The sequence below is a fragment of the Heterocephalus glaber genome, unplaced genomic scaffold (assembly GCF_053883595.1).
Source record: "Heterocephalus glaber isolate CG9 unplaced genomic scaffold, H.glaber_assembly_v1.0 deba00001688, whole genome shotgun sequence".
Lineage (NCBI taxonomy): Eukaryota > Metazoa > Chordata > Mammalia > Rodentia > Bathyergidae > Heterocephalus > Heterocephalus glaber.
Window position 1 is genome coordinate 5,191,118 of NW_028258413.1, and position 19,474 is coordinate 5,210,591.

The 19,474-nt window shown below is 39.0% G+C and overlaps 1 protein-coding gene across 1 annotated transcript; it reads left to right on the forward strand.

The window, feature by feature from the left end:
* The first annotated feature begins 523 nt into the window (after positions 1-523).
* Gimd1 (GIMAP family P-loop NTPase domain containing 1) lies at positions 524-12,530 on the forward strand. Its single transcript, XM_004866232.3, has 3 exons — positions 524-624; positions 2,136-2,530; positions 11,981-12,530. The coding sequence occupies exons 2-3, from the start codon at positions 2,138-2,140 to the stop codon at positions 12,239-12,241; spliced, it is 654 nt and encodes a 217-aa protein (XP_004866289.1). The 5' UTR covers positions 524-624; positions 2,136-2,137; the 3' UTR covers positions 12,242-12,530.
* Positions 12,531-19,474: the final 6,944 nt, after the last annotated feature.

The window sequence follows — 19,474 nt, forward strand, 5'->3', positions numbered from 1 at the left end:
GTTAACTGTATATCATTTCTTAAATATATTATCATTCATTGATATTAATATTATATGTGATGAGAAAATCATGCTAATAATTTCATCACTTAGGAAAAGATAAGAAATTTTAATTATATGAAAATAGTCTAAAAAGTTTCTTACAAAAATTTGAATTTATGAATCGAATACTATTATGAAGCCCATATCTAATGATCATGTATGTTTGCTGATATTTTTTATGAAGTACTGATATCATGTTTATCACTTAAAATGGAAAAAAATTGTAACCACTGTTATAGAATATTTAATATTTATCAACCTTAACATTTCTTTATGTTGTAGGTAAATTACCATTTATTATAAATACACTAAATCAAAGAATTTAATCCTGGAAATAGAAGTTTCAGGAAGTATCTGCTAAAATTACAAGTCTGCCAGATGACATAAGTCAGTGCTGATTAGAGGAAGACAGCTAATCACTTATAAAAAGGATGTCTGGTAACAGATTAACTCAGTGAAATAATACAGTGTCAGTCTCCAGCTGGTCCAGTAGCACTGTCTGGAGGTTGAAGTTCATACCAAGGAGCAACTGCACAGATCCCGGAAAGTCTCGGTGAAGAAAGCATTTTCAAGACAGAAAAGGTAAGTGACACACAGACTGGACTGGATTACTGAGCCCGCTTTATTAAAATATCATGCATCTGAATCAGGAGCCAATAGAAATCTGCTGTGACCCAGTGCTGTCGACGCAACGAAATGAGCCACATGAGCTGGTGTCACCTTGAGGGAGCCTCCCAACCAGTGACTTTTATGGGGACATGAGACTCCTTCAAGGTGTTTGCGTTGGAATCTGTAAATACTGAGATGAGGGCCCTTAGAGGACAAGAAAAGCTTGGGGTACTTAAAATGACATGACAGAGTCACTGGTTATAAGCAAACACAGCACATCTACTTATAAAGTGTCTATTTGTGAGCCAGTGATCGGACAGCAACAGCTGATCAATCAGTGAAAGTGATTGATGACTTAGATGCTATAGGACTTGCGCTCTACAAAAAAGACAGACTGCATTGCCCAGTCCCATGAGTGGAGTAGCCTGATCCAGAGATTCTTCTCCCTCTTCCTGGGCATCATGTTGGGCTTTACTTTGTTTATTATACAGTCAGCACTTAGCAATGACGCACTGTGAAGATGATTTATTAATTATTCCATAACAGAAATTACAAGTTATTCTTATTTCATCAGAATGTTGTCTGGTGGTTTAGAAAGTCATATTGGGGATCAGCAGAAATGGGGATCTTCTTTGACTTCATTCATATTTCACAGAATAGAAGCATTCAGGAAGTCAGAAGAGAGGAATTTCTGCTGACACTGTGTACTCAAAGTCTGGGAAGGAAGGTGGGGAGGTGGGGAATGTTGTTGAAAGGCTGCTTCTTCCACCATCTTGTTCCTACTTCTTTAACCATGAATAATTTTCAAATGCTCTTGCTGATTTTGTCCCTGAGCTCGGAAATTTCAAAGCTCATTGCTAAACCAACTCACCTATCATACTGATGTATTAACATGATATATTAACATGTTCATGTTATGGACATGAGTGGGCTTCATTATATCTGCATGTAATCTGGATTTTTTTTCCTCTCATGATCCTACAATTATTATTTCTTCTTACCTTCCTCATCCATTTTTAACTTTCCTCTGTCCTTCCACTGTAAACTAGATTATTCCATTTTCTTCCTCTTCTCTCTCTGCATTATGTCCACAGGCTGTGGATTCAACCAAGCATGGATTAAAAATATTTGGGGGGAAAAACTGTCTTTTGATCAGATACAGATGTTTTTGCTCGTCACTATTCCCTAAACAATATAATATATGATTATTTGCATAGTATTTGCATAGTATTGGGCATTATAAGTAATCCAGAGATCACTGCAAGTGTCATAGGGGAAGATATGAGTAGGTTATATGGAAATACATGGTGTTTTATACAAAGGACTTGGGCACCCACTGGTTTGGTGTCTGTGGGGAGTCCTGGGACGAATCCCCCCATGGACACAGGGACAGCCGTGCACAGAATGCTCCAGGCCAAGTGAGGGGCTTACCTCGGTGAATGCAGACCCTTAACTCCACATGCTGTGCCTTTGTTTACCCACAGCCATGATGGACACCAACAAGATGGTCATCAACTTGGCGCTCTTTGGCGGGACTCAGAGTGGAAAGAGTTCTGCCGGGAACATTCTGCTGGGAAGCACTGAGTTCCACACCAGCTTTTCTCCCTCTTCTGTCACCCAGGACTGCAGCCTGGGCCGTAGCTGTCACCTCCGCAGCTTTATGCGCCGAGCGGGGCGAGAGGTCAGCCTGCAGGTGCAGGTGCTGGACACTCCTGGTTACCCACACAGCAAGCTGAGCCTGGAGCAGGTGAAGCAGGTGCTCAGGAGGGCCCTGGATCATCACTTTGGGCAGGAAGGCCTCCACCTGGCGCTGCTGGTCCAGAGAGCAGACGTGCCTTTCTGTGGACGGGAAGCTCCCTACCATGCTCAGCTCATCCAGGTAACACAAAGAACAAACCACACTGCCACAGTGGTTCTCTGAGGGACATTATCTTCAAAGGGAAGAACCAGGAAACACTGGTTAAAAGAGTAGTTCAAGCCACAAACTGTTAGTCACAGAAGAGTAATCAGTAAAAAATAGTTGATTTTTCCTTCAAGAGTCATTTTTGCCATTTCCTTGAGAGGAATTCAGCTACTCATTTTGCAGCTGGGTCATAGGAAAAGTAATTGAGATACTAATCTTCACATGTAACTATGAGCCTTAATCATCCTAAGGACTGCAAACCTAAATAAGCTTATACAGTGTGGTTCCTGGTCCGTAACAGAATCAACTAAGAACCATGGAAAGAGTATCTCAAGAGTGGGCACTGTATATCATATTTTCATAATTTCTCTATATTTCTCCAAAATAGTAAGAACTAAAATACTGACTCGCATCCATTCAGGATCAAAGGAACAGTGCATTGTGTGATCATGACCTGGTGATTGAACCTTGCGCTGAGCACCTGCACAGAGCCTAATGCTTGTGCAGACCTGAGCCCTGCCTTCAAAACCTTACAGTTTAGAAGAAACTAATAACCAGCTCAAAACAAAACAATGAATAGAGTGCCAAAATAGTGTACCATATGAGAGGGGGCTTCTTCCTAAGGCTGAACAAAATGGTAAACATTCAGGGAGAAGCTATGCATTATTAATAGGAAAGAAACCAGGAATATTAGATGTTTTCCCTATCTCTTCATCTGCAGCACAGGAAACTACTCCATTCTAGCCACGAGGAGTCCACAGGGACTTCAGATGAAACATAAATGACATATACCACCTTTGCCTGGTGGCACATCCTTATATGTATATTTCTTCATTCATCCAGTGTTACTGAGCTGGAGTTTAATCAGACCGTCTAGAATAGGAGCTGAGTATTGTACTGCCTCTTCTTGTATGCAGTGTGTAAGCATCAGGCTCATGAAGACGATTACTAACGATTTCTGGACACTGTTCATTGAGTTCATTGTCCATTTTATTCACTCTCTCCATTCTCTAGTCTGGGACCATGCAGACTGAACCGCCGGACTTCACTAGTATCTCAGTCACTTTCCTTATTGCTAGGACATAATACCTAACACAAGGAACTTAAAGGAGGAGAAGTTTATTTAGGGTCACAATTTGTAGAAGTTCCCATACATAGCTGGTTCCAAGGTAGGACGGCATGGCAGAGAGGAATGGCAGGGGAGAAGTCACCTTCCACAGGTCCGCCTATATCCCAGGAAGCTTCGGGGAAATTTTGATTTGAACCATAACAACCAGTCGTACTCAGGAGCCTCCTTGGGTCACTGAGCTCAGAGAAGCCAGGTCTCTTAGAAACTCCACGGTAAACCACATGGAGAATAGAGAGCAGATATGTTGGTATAAATAGTCCTCACCTTTTGGTTCAATCTCAGGCCACGTGGATGTAGGCCCTGCTACACCCACAAAGATAGCATAATTTACTTTGAAGAGTATTTTTTCCTTTAACTAGTAAAGACAAAAAGATTGCTCCAAATGACACTAGTTTTGTTTTTTGGTAATTGTGGATGTTTATTAAAATGGAAAAAAAAAAGGCCATATGTGTCATCAGAAGGGACTAGCGGAAAAAATTAGGGTGACAAGAACGTAAGGACAAGCTCATCATCCAACTCCTGAGAAATCAAGGACAGGCTGTACAGATGTAGAAAAGAAAAGATGACTGCAACTAGGACTTTCTATGGGATCTAAGGAAGAAGCCTCTCACCCTTCCTGAACTGTTGAAGCTTGCATTTCAAACGGTTTCTGGTAGAAATCAAGTGATGGGAAACCTACATTCATTATAGCAGTATAATTTTTAAACGGTCTTTAAAATTCCTTTAAAGCTGTTATTAAATAAACATAGAGTTTAAGCTATAAATGGATGTAATTCAGTAACTTCAGTAAATGCACAGCTATTTCTCAAAAGCTACTCTGTCTCTCTCCACGTGCCTCATTATTTTTCCTGTTGATGAACTTATGCTGAGCCCAGAAGGGTAGTTTCAATGATGCATGTTTTGATAATAGATTTTTCTAGCTTTAGAATATGGAACAATATAGCAATCTAATTCTTTATAAAAACTAATCGGTAATTGTCTCTGTCTTTTAGAATATATCTGCACATAACATTGTCCTCTGACAACTGGTTTCCTAAGAAAGTTTCCAAGTCAGGAGTTGAAGACAGAGAGAAGAGAGGCTAGGGGAAGCTCAGGTCTGGAACAGTTTTTTTCTAGAATAAATAACTTCTCCCTCCCATGAAAACTCAGCAGGCAAGACAGTAATCCTGAGAGTGGCCCATCACTCTGCGAGGCCCTGTGGACGGATTCTGGGTTCCCCCCAGTGGCGGGTTGCTGGTCCCCAGCACACAGGCTGGCCCTTGATGGCTTTCTTCCTGAAGATGCCGAGACTCCAGCAGCGGCTGCCTGAGCCCCCAGATTGATCGGAAGCAGCTGCAGATGTCTGAATCCTGCACAGGACCAGCAGCTGTTAGAAAGGACGCACGAGTCTAAGGTCCTCAGGTTCCAGGCATATCCTGCATTTATTTTTCTTCTTGTCTGATAAAAAATGAGAGTAGAGCACCTGGCTCTCCCTTTTGCTTTACCCTTTTGGGGTGGCGCTGATTCCTGCCGTGGAAGGAGATTGTAAGGCCAGTGCCCGAGTCTTGGCCTCTTCTCCCCTCAGCCCTCCTGTTGTCTCTTCATCTCTCCCAGTTTGGGGTGTAATATTTTGCAGAGAGGTTAGAAGCGGCCAGCTGTCACAAGGAAACATTTCCCCAAATGATCTCTTTGTCTTTATTAATTACACCACAATGTGACGATGTCAGCGAGTCATCTCCCCACAGTTGAGAAATCAAAGAAAAATGATTCATCTGAATGTTATCTGGAATGTTATTTAAATATTAAAAACAAAATCCACAAATGATGGCTCAGAGAGGATATAATAGTCACCTCAAGGAAAGGGCTAGCATGCACTCAGGCTGCTCTAGGAGTTGAACCTTGGAAGCAGCTAAAGTCCATATTCTCCCCACTCTCTGGGTATTGAATGTTATTACTATGTCCAAGCTGGCTTCAAGCACGCATTTTTATTTCACAGTCAACAACTTAGCTGTGGACATTGCATGTGAGTGTGTATGCAGAAGGCTCAGCGAGACCAGTGCAGGGCCTGGATTTAGTTGTTGACAGAATTTTAGTTAAAAACAAGCCTGATGTTAGTAAGGCTTTCTTGGTTTCAGTTCCTCACTTGCAAAGTGAGAATAATTTTACCTAGGGCCGGGGGTTTAGCTCAGTGGTTTTGCTGCCTGCCTCCCAAGTGCAAGGTCCCGAGTTTGATTCCTGGTACCAAAAATAATAATAATAATAATTTTACCTACATTTTTAAAGAGCTCTGAGCATTAGGTGTAGTAAATATGACATGCTTAGCATGGTGTCTAACTTCCAGCAGATCCACAGGAAGTGGTAAAACCTTGACAAGTACCCATTCAAGTGCATCGTAGCTATAAAGGACACATTCAGGAGGTTACGGGCTGGAGTTCAAGTACCTACTTAGCTACTCACTTGCTCAGTGACCTGGGGCAAGTGACTTCTCTAAACTTCACTGGTGAATTGGGAATTATCATAGTATCTACTTCACTGAATACTTTTGGGATTCATGGCATAACAGTAACTTGCTTAACAGACCCTAGCACATTGCTGGTACACAGTAAAGGTTAGCTCTGGTCATTATTATTGTTAGCATTTGTTGATTCTAAAATTTGTATATATTATTTGCAAAATTAAACTTCTTTAAGTTTACCTGGATAGGCTTCAGAGGAAAATAAGAATAAAATCCTGCTTACATAGGTCTGGTTTATAAATATAAAAAGTAACTTCCTTATTAATTTAGAAAAAAATCTGGGGAAAAAAAGCTTCCTTGCTTTTTCATACGTTTCAATTGAGAAGCTACAGTTTACTGGGAAGAACATGGGCCTAACAGGGGACTTTTGTTATGGGCCCAGGATCCCCAGTATTCAGCCTTGGAGCGTTGGCCAAGCTATTTAACATCAATGGCCTCAATACTCTCATCTGTAAAATGAAGCAATTTGGACAGATGCTGTCTAAGGTTGAATATTCTCTCAATCTGACTTAATGAGGTCTTATCATTCCACTTTGGCTCTCTGAGGAGTGCTTTAAAGTAGAAAGAGGGTAAGAGAACAGCATAAAATATAAAAAATGGTCCTTATTGTCCTGTTCCATGATAATCTTTTTCTAAGTTGATGTAATAGTTGGCTTTTAAAAAAAATTTCCTCCTAAAAGGTCCAGATGCTATGATTTCATCAACCACAAATAAATGGGGCAGGACTGGTGAGGTCCTGGGAAAGTGAACATAATTCCTGGAAGACAAGGTTTATATCCTAACTAGTTGTCCCAGAAGGACTCAATGGAATCATACCCATTAGCAGTCTAAAACCAAACAACTCATGATTATAAAATTTCCATCTATCATAGTACTGTATTTAAGTTATTAACGTCAGACAACTTACATTAACTTATCTTGCCCTTGCAGTTTTTTTGGTGAGGTATCAATCAACTGTGCTTTTTCTTTCTCTGGGTCCACAGAGAACATATTTGGCCCCTGACATGTTGACTCCACACCGAGCGACACGATTTTCAACTACTTTCTGGCCAAAAATCTACCTAAAGATTAAATGCTAAAGCTGCCACCCTCTCCTGTTTTGGGCACCAAGTCAAAAGTGCAGTTTCTCTGCAGTTTAGGACATCAGCTTCCTTTCATAGATAATTATCAACTTTCCAGTGAGGGAACACATGGGGCTTGCAAGCTTAGGAACCTATTATCCTTGGGTGCTTCTCCTTTCCCCTGCATGAAACAATGATTTAAAGTATAGGAAATGTCCAGCAGAAACAAAGAGGAAATGTGTTGTCAAAACACAGAAAACCAGGAACTACAGGAATATCATGGCTATTATACCACTTAACTCAGTAAGTACTAGCCTAGAAAGATAAGAATTCTAAGTTGTGATATGTATCTCAGGAAAGAACTGTCCTATAGTTTATTTAGCAAAATAAATATTTGGTGATTGTCTTGGTTACTTTTCTCATTGCTGAGACAAATGCCCAACACCCAAAGGTAAAGGAAGAAAGGTTTATTTCAGTTCACAGTTTGTAGAGGTTTCAGTTTGTAGCCAGCTGCACTCAAGGCAGGGTGGCACGGCAGAGGGGGCATCACAGAGGAGAAACAGGTCATGACAGCAGAAGGCAGCAAGGCAGCAAGCATCAAGAGCAGCAGCAGCAGCCAGCCTCTTCCTTTTGTCCCTTCTAGGCCACTTTCTTTTTGGATGGTGCCACCCACACCCAGGGTGGGGCTTCCTTAATCCAAGCATCACACCCTTAATCCCAGTATCACACACCCTAGATCCACCCATCTGTGAAAAGCCCTACCTATGAGCACATGAGACTTTGTGTGTGTGTGTGTGTGGGGTCTAGATACAAGCCATAACAGTGGTATTTCAAAAATATTTAATGACAAGTATGGGCTAGGTATCAGTTAATAAATATCCATGAGGTAGGTTTGGGTGGTGCTCAAGGATGAAGGGCAGTGGCTTTTCACTTACTTGCATGTAAACATTTCACTCATGACAATATGGCCACATCAGGGATGTACTGAGTATCAGATCTGGCTCTAAATTTGAGAAACTTTCAGTCATAGGCATGATCAGGGTCAATAGTTGTGTGGAAACAAAATCCCAATAACATACAATCCCCAGCCATGTTCATTATATTAATTTCCTTGTTAATTCCTGTGGATTCTTCAAGAATCATTCAAGGCATCATCCCACAGAGGAAATTTATTGATCTCTGCCCTTTATCTCACTTCCCACACCTACCCAAAACTGGACTACATGTTTATCTCTATAACATTCACTTGATTTCTATCACAACACTGGCAAATATAGCAAGTCTAAAGTATGTCATTCCTGGCTGTTCCCTTTTTTCAGCTGTAATATAGTACAAAAGAATGTCCACTAGATATAAGCAGAACTTATATCTGCCTTGTTTCACAGTTGTTCTACCCTGCAGAACATGCCTAGAACAAAGTAGCCCATTAATAAGTGTATGCACAAGGGATTGACCATCTGGAGTGCTTTCTTAATGTCAAGTGCCCAGGCTCCAGCCCTAAGGGATCTGATGCATTTTCAGCAACTCCTCGGGTGATTTTGATGCAAAGAGTCCCAGAATATTTTTATTGCCTGAACCTACCTCTGATATGTGTGGAACTTCATTAAGTTTTTAACCTCATTTATTAGCATTCTAGTGTTGCTGTGACAATGTACATACATGGGGTACATTAGGTACGTACATGGGGTGGCTTAAACAATAGGTATTTATTGTCTCTCAGTTCTGGAGGCTGGAAATTTGACGTCAAGGAGCTCTCAGAGGGCTGTGAGTGAAGGATCTGTCTCAGGCCCTCTCCTTGGCCTTTTTCATGATCACACCAAGTTCTCCTTGTATTTATGTCTTTATCCAGGTTTCCCTGTTTTGTAAGGACATCTAGCACACACCAGATCAGGAACTCACCTTTCTGACATTACCATAACTAATTATATCTGCAATGAGCCTGTTCCCAAATAAAGTCACCTCCTGAGGAACTAGGGCTTCAGACTTTACCCATGAATTTTGGGGAGGACATAATACAAACTGTAACATCAATGTTCATTTACTTTGCAACTCTGTGGCTCTTCTCCACCAGAGATCCGTTACAGTACTCTGAATACATGAAAGTTCTTAAGGTTTCTACTAATTTTATTATGTCACCATTAGCTAAAGTGGCATGCTGGCATCACATAGACACTTAGATTTACATAGTGTTATGCTGTTTATAGATTGGATTGATTAAAATTTTCAAATGAATGTATATGTTCAAGACACATAAGAATATGCCAATTAAAGTGCTTTCATGAACAATCATTGTGCAGTTTAGACTTTTTTGTAAAATAATATTCTCTGATGTATTCATCCTTAAAATTTAATTCAGATTTTCTTGAAACAGTATGTTTTTAGGAAAAATAAAAATACACAATTGTTCTATGGTATAGACTGTTGAGTTCTAAATAGATGTAAGAAAGATGTTGAACTTCTTCCTTGAGAGAGTCACTGTGTGTATAAAACAGAAAGCACAGACCACAGTGGAATCCATCATGAACTGCAGAACAAAAGAGGAGCTTTATAGGAAAGTAAAATATTGTGTCTCAAAGATAAATTAAACTTCAAAATCGCACCCTCAAACAAATAAATAAAACCCTAAGCCTTCTATTTGGGATGGGATAAGGATCCATATTACAAATTTATTCAACAGATATTTATTGAGAGTTTATAACATGCTAAAATCTCTGATTAAGGAAGAAAGCTGTGGGCCTTGCCTTCAAAGAGCTCACTGTCACTTTTAGACATGGATATATAAATAAGTGGCTCTGATCAAAACCAGACAGCCACATTCTATCAGGGCCTGTAATTCCTAACCATGGTCCTGAAATGTTTCTAATTTTAACTATTTAGGCCCATAGTTTTCATGAGTACTTTCGTATTATGTTTACATGTCCTAATTCCTTTCATTCTTCCTTCCTTTGTTCCTTTTCTTTCCTTTTTCTTTTCAGTTATTCAGTAGCATAAATACTAATCTTGTATTTGTAATATACAAGGAGTGATCACAAAAAGCAAATGCCTAAACTAAAAAAAATGATTAGACCAAATAGTGCATTATTTATCCATCTCAAAATACCCCTCCTTGCTTCAAACACATCCCATCATTCTTGTCACTTTTTGAAGCAGTACTTTCACATCTTACAGAGTGATCAAAAATACAGTGAATACTGCTGCTGAGTGCCATCCAATAGAAAGGGAGCTCATAAAAACATCGTGGTGCGTCGTCCTCCACATTATTCACCAGATCTGGCACAGTGTAGTTTCTGACTCTTCCCCAAAGTCTTAATGACCATGAAAGGTAAATGATTTGAATTGATCCAGGACATCAAGGCAGCCACAATAAGACAACTAAAGACATTCAGGAAAGAGGACTCCAGAGCTGCTGCAGAAGATGGCAAGAACCACAGTATAAGTGTGTTTAAAGTGAGGGAGACTATTTTGAGGGGAATTCATGGCAAGGTGTCTTTTATTGTAATAATTTTTTATTTAAACACACCATAATTACACTGAATGTTTCCCAGACTTTCATTTTCTTCACAAATTTTTTAACTAGAGTTTTTACTAATATGTGTAACGCAACCTCTCTATATGTCAGTTTCTCTGTATCATAATGGAGATTATAACAGTATCTCCCACAAAGCATCACGCTGTGCTTCTAAAGAGACAGTGTGTATTGGTGCTTAGCATAATATCTGGCAATGAATATTAGTTGTCTTCCTTCCTTTCTTCTGATTACTAGAAGTTCTGAATATTTCTTATTATGCTTATTCCTATGCATTTTGTATTTTTCTTGCTATTACAAACTGGTAGCATCTTTGGAAATATTGTAGTAATGAGAATGTTTGGAATGGAGAGAGTTATTTTACTGTCACACTGTCATTATTTCATATAACTTTGGAAGTATTCAAAAAAGTTAAATGGTTATTTCTGCATGCCTTTCATAGTGCATGAATAATTTGCCACATGCTATTACTTCTGCTTTATATCAGCTTAGTTTCACTAATCAAACAAGAATTTATTACGTGACCAACTTCCACATATAGCTAAACAAAGAAACACCAGTCCTCATCATTTCCCAACCACATGAGAAGAATTCATTCAAGATATTGTGTTTGATTTTAGGCATGTGCAGTGACAAGGGAGGGGATTTGGGGATTACAGGAGTGTTTTGTAGTTGTTCCAAATCACCAAATGTTTTTTGATCTTAGCTTTTCTGTGGCATATCATCTGATTAATCAATAGATTGTAATGTGATAATATAATTTTAAGCCCTTAATAATGTTTGTAGTGTTGGTAACATAACATCTCTATAAATAAATAATAACTAAAAATCATAATTCCCTTGGTCAAGGTCCTTTGACTTTAAGAAATTTAGTGATTCTAACAGAGTCAGGTTGTTAAGCAAGTATAAATGATTACTGAATGTTATAATTGTATCATATTCAACATAATCAGATAGTATGCAAAGTTGGGTTGTATATATCAAGTATAAGGATAAAGTAAAGAAATGAAGTTTTTTTTCAGAAAGCTCATCCATCAGCCTCTATTTGCTTATCATACTTGACCTAATATCCTCTTCCCATTACATTATCAGCTTTCAGAAATATTATGGCACACAGATCTGTTGTCTAACTACATTGGACCTTTGAAATTCCTTTGCTGATTTTTGAGGTGTAGAGTCCAAGGCAAATAGCTATTTTGCTTCTTCTGTCTTTCAGGAACTTCTGGGACATGCTTGGAAGTATCACACTGCTGTTCTTTTCACTCATGCAGAAAGAATAGAAGAGGCTGGGTCCAGTGAAAGTGAATACTTACGCGAAGCCCCTGACGGCCTACTGAGCCTCCTAAATTCTGTACAGAAGAGATATGTTTTCCAGTATAAAAAAGCAAGCTCCTTTAATGAGCAAAGAATGAAAATATTAGAAAGAATTGTGGAATTTATAAAAGAAAATCATTATCAAGTTCTTACCTTTAAATAAAATTCAAGAGAAAGAAACAATGGGTGTTGGGAGTCAGAAACCTGGTTTAAAACCTGGCGGCGGGCCCTGAGAATTCCCCACGTGGCCAGTGAGAGCATGGGTTTGTATAACCGCCCTGGGAAACTGTAAGTTAAAAAGAACATCAAGGATGCAAGATTTCTAACGCAAATCCCATGATATAAAAATTATCCCCCTAAGTACATACCCCACAGAAAGTTGTATATTTGTTCAGTAAAAGACACGCATGGGGCTGGGGACTTAGCTTAGTAGTTTCGCTGCCTGCTGCGCAAGTGCAAGGACTTGTGTTCGATCCCTGGTACCAAAAACAAAAAAACAAAAATTTGGGCCAGGGATTTAGCTCAATGGTTTCCCCGCCTGCTTAGCAAGCGCAAGGACTCAAGTTCGATCCCCAGTACCCCCCCCCCCAAAAAAAGACACACATGTATGAGAATGCTTACAGTAGTGCGACTCATAAAAGCCCCAAACCCAAAACTATCCAAAGGTTCACTAAAAGCAGAACGGATATGTAAATTGTAGTATATTAACACAACGAGACAGTATACAGGAAGGAGGATAAGCAAACTCAACCATATGCAATAATATTAATTGCCCAAACATTATGTTGAGAGAAACAAGCCAGATGTAAAACAGTACAGAGTCTATGATTCCATTTGTATAAGGTTCAAAAACAGTTGAAACAAATGTAATCTAGATCACTGGTCTGATGAGAAGCCCTAGGGCTCGGGAGAGTGAGTGGCTATCCCTGGGGAGGGGACAGCAAATGAAGGAAGGTCCTGGGCTAGCGGCTGAGATTTTGGTAATTAGTGCTCTGGTTCCTGGTATGGAAGCTGCACGTGCAGGGTGGGTTTTCAAATGCTAGTAATTTATGAGTGACTTAGAATAATCATCAAACATGAATAATGATCAATATTTCCTAAACTAGCCACGTTGCTTACTTGATGCTGGAGGGAGGGAAATTGCTTAACCTGGTCCTATTCTGTTTCCTCATTTGGAACACCTGCTTCGGTTACTGTAGTGATGAGATGACCTTGCACTTGACAGATGCTCAGTAAGTGTTAACTATCTTTCCCGCTTTCTTAAAATCTGTTGTTCCTATTTAGGTTCAGAAATATTAGGCAAAACTCAGAATAAGCCTTTCAATGAGAGCAGAGTAGGAATTGGCAAAGTTGACTCCAAAAATGGTGACGAAAGTAGCCCCCTCTGTCTTGGAATGCCGGTCACTTAGGCATGGCAAAGATCTCCAAGATGAGGGCCAGGGATGTAGCTCAGTGGTTCTGCCACCTGCCTCAAAAGCATAAGACCAGAGTTCGAACCCCGGTACCAAAAAAAAAATCTTCAAGATGATCCCAAGGGCAGTAGTGGGAATTGAAGGAAAGTAACTCTACTTGATCATAAGAGCCAAGTCCATCCATTAACAAGTCAAAATCAAACCACTTTCACAAAGATAGTCACCAATTCACAGCCTGTTTTCATAAATTCAATTTTTTATTGTTTATAGCATCCAGGATACTATATTTTTCACTAGAAATGAGATTATATCTAATGGCTATTTTCCCAGACCAGTCCTCAAAATTCTACTTCAATTTTCAGTATTACTTAACTTTAGCACAGATGGGATTTATTAAATAATGCATCATTTTCTTATATACATGGTAGGGAGAGAGCTAGATATAGGGATATATCTCTTGGGCCTATTTCTGAATCTATTCTATAGTCTTCTTTCTCATTACTTATTTTATTTATATTGCTGTCAATCCAGGATGACTTAATTATAGTGGGTTAGTAAAACCGAAACATAATACTTGTACATTTTGTGGTATATTATGGTATTCAGTGTATGTATATAATGTGCAATAAGGCATTTTCAGTTCTTCAAACATTAATGGTTTTTACCTGTTGGTGTTGCGTCTGGGGTATGCCGCACATCGCTACTCTGCAGCCAACTGAGGTGGAAAACTTTCCACCAGTAATGAATTAATGGAACAAAGTTTAAAAGGAAAACACTTTATTTGAAAAGAGAGAAAAGGAGAAGATAGAAAGATATCCCAGTGAGGAGTTATCAGGGCAGGGGCACTGAAAAAGACAGACACCTGCAGGCCTTTATCCTCAGCTTCCTTTTACTATGTTTTGGGGACTTGTCACAACCTGATAGGCTACCCCAGACCCCCAGACCCCAAGCAAGGCACTGTCTCCCACTGCCCTACATGCAAGTTTCCTAGGTGGGCTTGCCTGTCCTGGTCAGGGCTGTATCTCCGGAACTTTTAGGTTGATTGGGAGGAACCTTACAGATGAGAAAACTTAAAATTAGTGATTAAGGGGATGAGTATTAACCAGTGTGGCAATACAGTGACCCTAGCATGATATACACATGAGTTTTCTTTTAAGCAGCTGTTCCCTGTCTCCACATTTTATGGAAGGTGGGGAAGGGCAGCTAAGCAACTTGGTTAGGGCACCTGCCTGCCTGGCTTCCTCCCCTCTGCTTAACAGTTCTCTCTGGTCTTGTTAATTGCTCCCTCCATAGAGCTTTAACTCTTTCTGGTCAGGATTAGCTAGAAAGCCCAACGAGGCCCTTATTTTATATTTTTTTCCTGTCTACAGACCCCTTTCCCCTACACTGGGAATTCCATACTTGTGTAGTCATTATGAAATATATCATAGATTGTTTTAAGCAATAATTACCCTACTGCGCTAAAGAAGGAGAAGTAATTCCTCTGCTCTTTTTCCGTATCCGCTGATGCCTAGGAGTTCAAGGTTTTCCTGTTTTCTTTTTACAGAAGATTTCTGGCCACTCTTAAGCATTCATTGAAATACATTCTCTGATCAATTCTTTCTGATTGTCAAAAAGAGAAAAAAATGTATATATATGGGTGATTGGAAAATACAGTGAAAGTTTAAATCAAAAACATTTTATTACAGTAGAAGCACACTGATATTAATCGCCCTGATTGATAATACTCTCCCTTGCTTTCAACAGTTTACTCATTGTTCTTGCCCCTTTCTGAAGCAGTTCTGGAAATCCTCATTCATAAGTGTCTTTAGTTGCTTTGCCGTGGCTGCTTCATTGTCCTAAATTGAAACAAAGATTTACGTTTCATGCTCATTTTGATTTGGAGGAAGAGCTAGATGTCACACAGTCCCAGATTCATTGAATAAGGTAGATGAGGACACACTGAGATGGTTTTTAGTTTGCTTTTCTTTTGGATAACACACAACAGCAGAATTTACCATATTTTTTAATCACAAACTTTTAAGCCATTCATAAAAGAGACTTCTAAAACTGTTTCAGAAAGTAACAGAACAATGAGATGAATGTGTCTGAAGCGGGGGGAGGGGGTGCCTTGATGGACATTAGTGACAATTTATCTTTTACTGTATAAGTTATTTTTAATTTAAACATTCACCCTATATTTCAATAATACTTTGTATATGTGTTTTAATGACGAATGACATTCTGTGATAATAAATCCTCTTATGGGCACATGAGATGTTTCTCCATCTTTATGTATATTACTATATTTGAGGTTTTTTTGTTTTCTCTAGTTTTGCTGATTTGATAAAGTTGCTATTAATCCCATTTTTCTCCTTGATAATTTGGAAGTTCTTCTCTAGATCTAGAGACCTATACATCTATACATCTGGAGATCTATATATCTAGATATAGATGTGTATCTATAAAGGATTACCAGAATCAGTACTAAGTTTCCTACTATTATTTGACAACGAAGTAACTGTTATTTCCCCAATCAAGAATTTTCCCTTCCATCATCACTTCAGCTACCAAAATAAGACTTTTACAATACATTCCCTTCTTCTTTATCTTCCGGTAGTTCATCATTGTATCTTTTTAAAATTGGATTCTCTCTGGTTCTATTTATTTTTATTAGTACATGTTTGTGGTGCATAATGAATTCATTTTGAGCAGTTGGTACATGTTCATGATGCATTGTAATGCTTTTTATACCCCATTCCCTTCTCCTCCTCCTCCTTCCCAATATGCTTTAATATGTAAATATCCTCATCATTATTTTCCCTCCTCTTCCTCTTTTCTCATCTTTCTGGTTAGTGAGTTTTCCCAGTATACCCTGATTTCTAGCAAAGAATCTGTGGTGCACTGAATTTCACACATTCTCCTGTTATCATTATGCAGCAGTAATCCCAGCTCTGTAAGATAATCTTCATCGTGGATGCAGGGACATCATGCCAACTGGTAATAGGGTGATGGAATCCTATGCATCAGGCACTGAAGTGAATACCTTGTAGCTATGTTCCACCTGAGGCTGGGTTGCCCGGCTATTTCTGAATGGTAGTACGCATGTATCCATCAAATAAGCCAGCCATTTCTGAAGATGATTACAGCTCACAACAAAAGAACCATGTGAACAGGATTAGTGCTAGGCAGCAGAAATGATGCCCAGCCAGTTTGTCTTTGGTGGTCCTGCCACCTTTCCTAGGAATCTATTATTTGCAATCTTGCCTTCTGACTTTTCAGATGCCAATCTGTGTGCTATTCTCACCTGGAAGCCAAAACTTTTTACTAAATTTTATATTTGAAAGTACTTTGCCATTTTAGGGATTGTAAGATAGTATATTTCATATTTTTGTACAGCTGTGGTCAGTCTTAGGGCATACTATCTCAGGCATTTAGTGATTACCTCTAAAACCTTCCAGTGCTGGCTCTTTCTGGGTTTATTCTTCTAGATATAGCATCTTAATTAGCAATTTCAATTTTCTTTCTTTTTCAAAGGGTCTATTTATCTATATTCTGCCCTTTTTCTTAAAGAATTTGTTTAGTTTTTCCCCTGTTGACTTCAGACCTATCGGGGTTTTTTTTCCCATAAAAGGCTATTTTCAAGAGTTAGTTATTTTCTAGATTCACTCAAACTTTATTTCAAAAATAAGTATCTTTTCGCAAGCATCATAAGTTTTTTAGTGTAGCTTTAAGAGAAATTGTTATCTTTTCATATGAAAACTGAAGGTTACACAAAGAAGTTATTTTAACCAAAATCATTCTTTTGCTAAACTTATTGAAAGTGACTTTTAGTTTATATTTTTCATTAAAGTTTTTCAAAGAGAAATTTAGTCATGGTGTTGCTTTTGGATGCATATGCACTGTTCTTTCCAAATTCCCCTGGTGTGAAAATTTGAGTGGGTATTAAATGAACAAATATCAGCCAAATATGTAATCTCAGGGCTGAAAAGTAGAGGCGTATATCGAGGCCTTTCTCTATGGGATGTATGATATTCTAATGAGGTAATTTTCAAAAACAAATGTAAAACTTCGTCAGAGTGACCTTGACATAAAGGCTGACCATGCAAATGCCTAAGGAAATGAAGAGACACTAAGGACTGCTAGTTGGACAATTCTATAGGCATTATACAGCAGTGGGAAAGACAATAGTTAGGTAGGCCTCCATTAAAAAGAATTATTCTTTCTCCTTGCAATTACTGAGCCCCAGGCTTGTTTCTATGCCTGTTGCTAAGGACAATAGCCTGCCAGATAGGAAATGATGTTGATGAAGACATAAAGTAACACACACATTTTTTACTTAAAAACTAGAGAACTGGGAATAGAGTGTGGTAGGAAGGGAGTGAAATTTAGAAACGAAGAAAGAAACAAGGGAGTACATAGGGTGAAAAGATACACTACACAATAATTAATTTACACTTCGAAATTCCAGATGGCTCACTTTTAAACCACCAATTATTTTATTGTTCTGGGTCCTTTCTCTACATTTTTTGGGTGTTATATTCCAATGAATTATCTCTGCCAAGACTTAAAGGAAAAAGTAACTATCAAATGTGCAATAAACAAGTATGTGTAATTCATCCTTTTCCATTCCAGTAAGTTGGTAACTAAGGAAGATTCAGTTTTGTATACAGCCATATTAGCCATCAACAACTATGGCACTGTTATCCAGGCTTTTAGGTACGAAGAGCAATGAATTGCCAAGTGCACACTCCATGGCACATAGAAAGCACCTACATTTACTGAAGGTCACAGAAGTTGTGCTCAGGGCAAGTGCGTGCCGACAAAAGATATGGCACAAACAGAAAAGTGGTGCCGGGGTAACAGGAAAGCAAAAGCACTGCACACACAGCACAGCACACAAACACAGCAAGAGCCCCTGGATGACTCAGGCTTTCAGAATTTAAAGGATATGCTCCTCAGCCCAGGTGCCTTCCTGAATCTCTAGGTGTGATGGACAGGAACGACTGACAGGTTGCTGAGTCATCTCAGGGGCTCTCAATATACATGCCAGTCCCAGAATTCACTGATTTTAATTGCATGTATGAGATATAGTGTTTATTCATGAACCCTTAATAAGGTTGGTCCAGGGTGAAGATGATTGGAGGTCAGGCCTGGGGATCCACCACGCATGTGCTCTTGTAGAACGGGGGTCTTTTCTATGTGATTCTCTACCTCTCCTATGTCAATGGAAGGAGGAATGCTAGGTGCTGTTTAAAATTAAATGGGTAGAAGGGAGTGACTTTCTCAGCTCCATTGTTTCTAACTGTATTACTACTTTTCATTATTATTACAAATTTAGAATTATCACCAGGAGTGTCACAAGTTTTATAGCAGTGTATCTATTTATCTATGCATCCATCCATCCACGCATCCACCCACCCTCCCAATCAACCACCTCTATCTGGAACTTAGTGACTTCCACACACCAGCTTTCCAGATGGACTGTCATTACAGGTCCAATGCCTCCAACAACAGTGTACTATTTGAAGAATAAAGTCACATGGCTCTTTTAAAAAGCTGCTGCTGCCATACTGGCCTGATTTTGCCAAGTGAGTTCTTATGAACCCTTACAGCAAAAAGACTTTACTAAGTTTTCCTTGCAGCCACACCAGAAGAGTGTTTAATAATCTTTTCTCTCCCTTTACAATCTCTTACATATTCCACTAAAGGAGCTACCCTTATCTCCTTGGATGAACTACTAAACTATTTTGTCACTATCTTTCAGGTTATTCAAAAGACACTTTTCTAAAACATTTCACTTAAGGAAATCACACGGCCATTTAACTAATATGGCAGGAAATATTCTGTAATGGAGAAAAGCCCAAGATTAATAAGTCGGCAAGTCTAGGCTTCAGGTTAGTAGAGTCAAAATATTCATTGTAAAATAGGGCAATGGGATTGAGCACCACCACATAGGCTGGCAAAGAATGATAAAGGGGAAGAATAAGTAGAAGGTTTTTTTT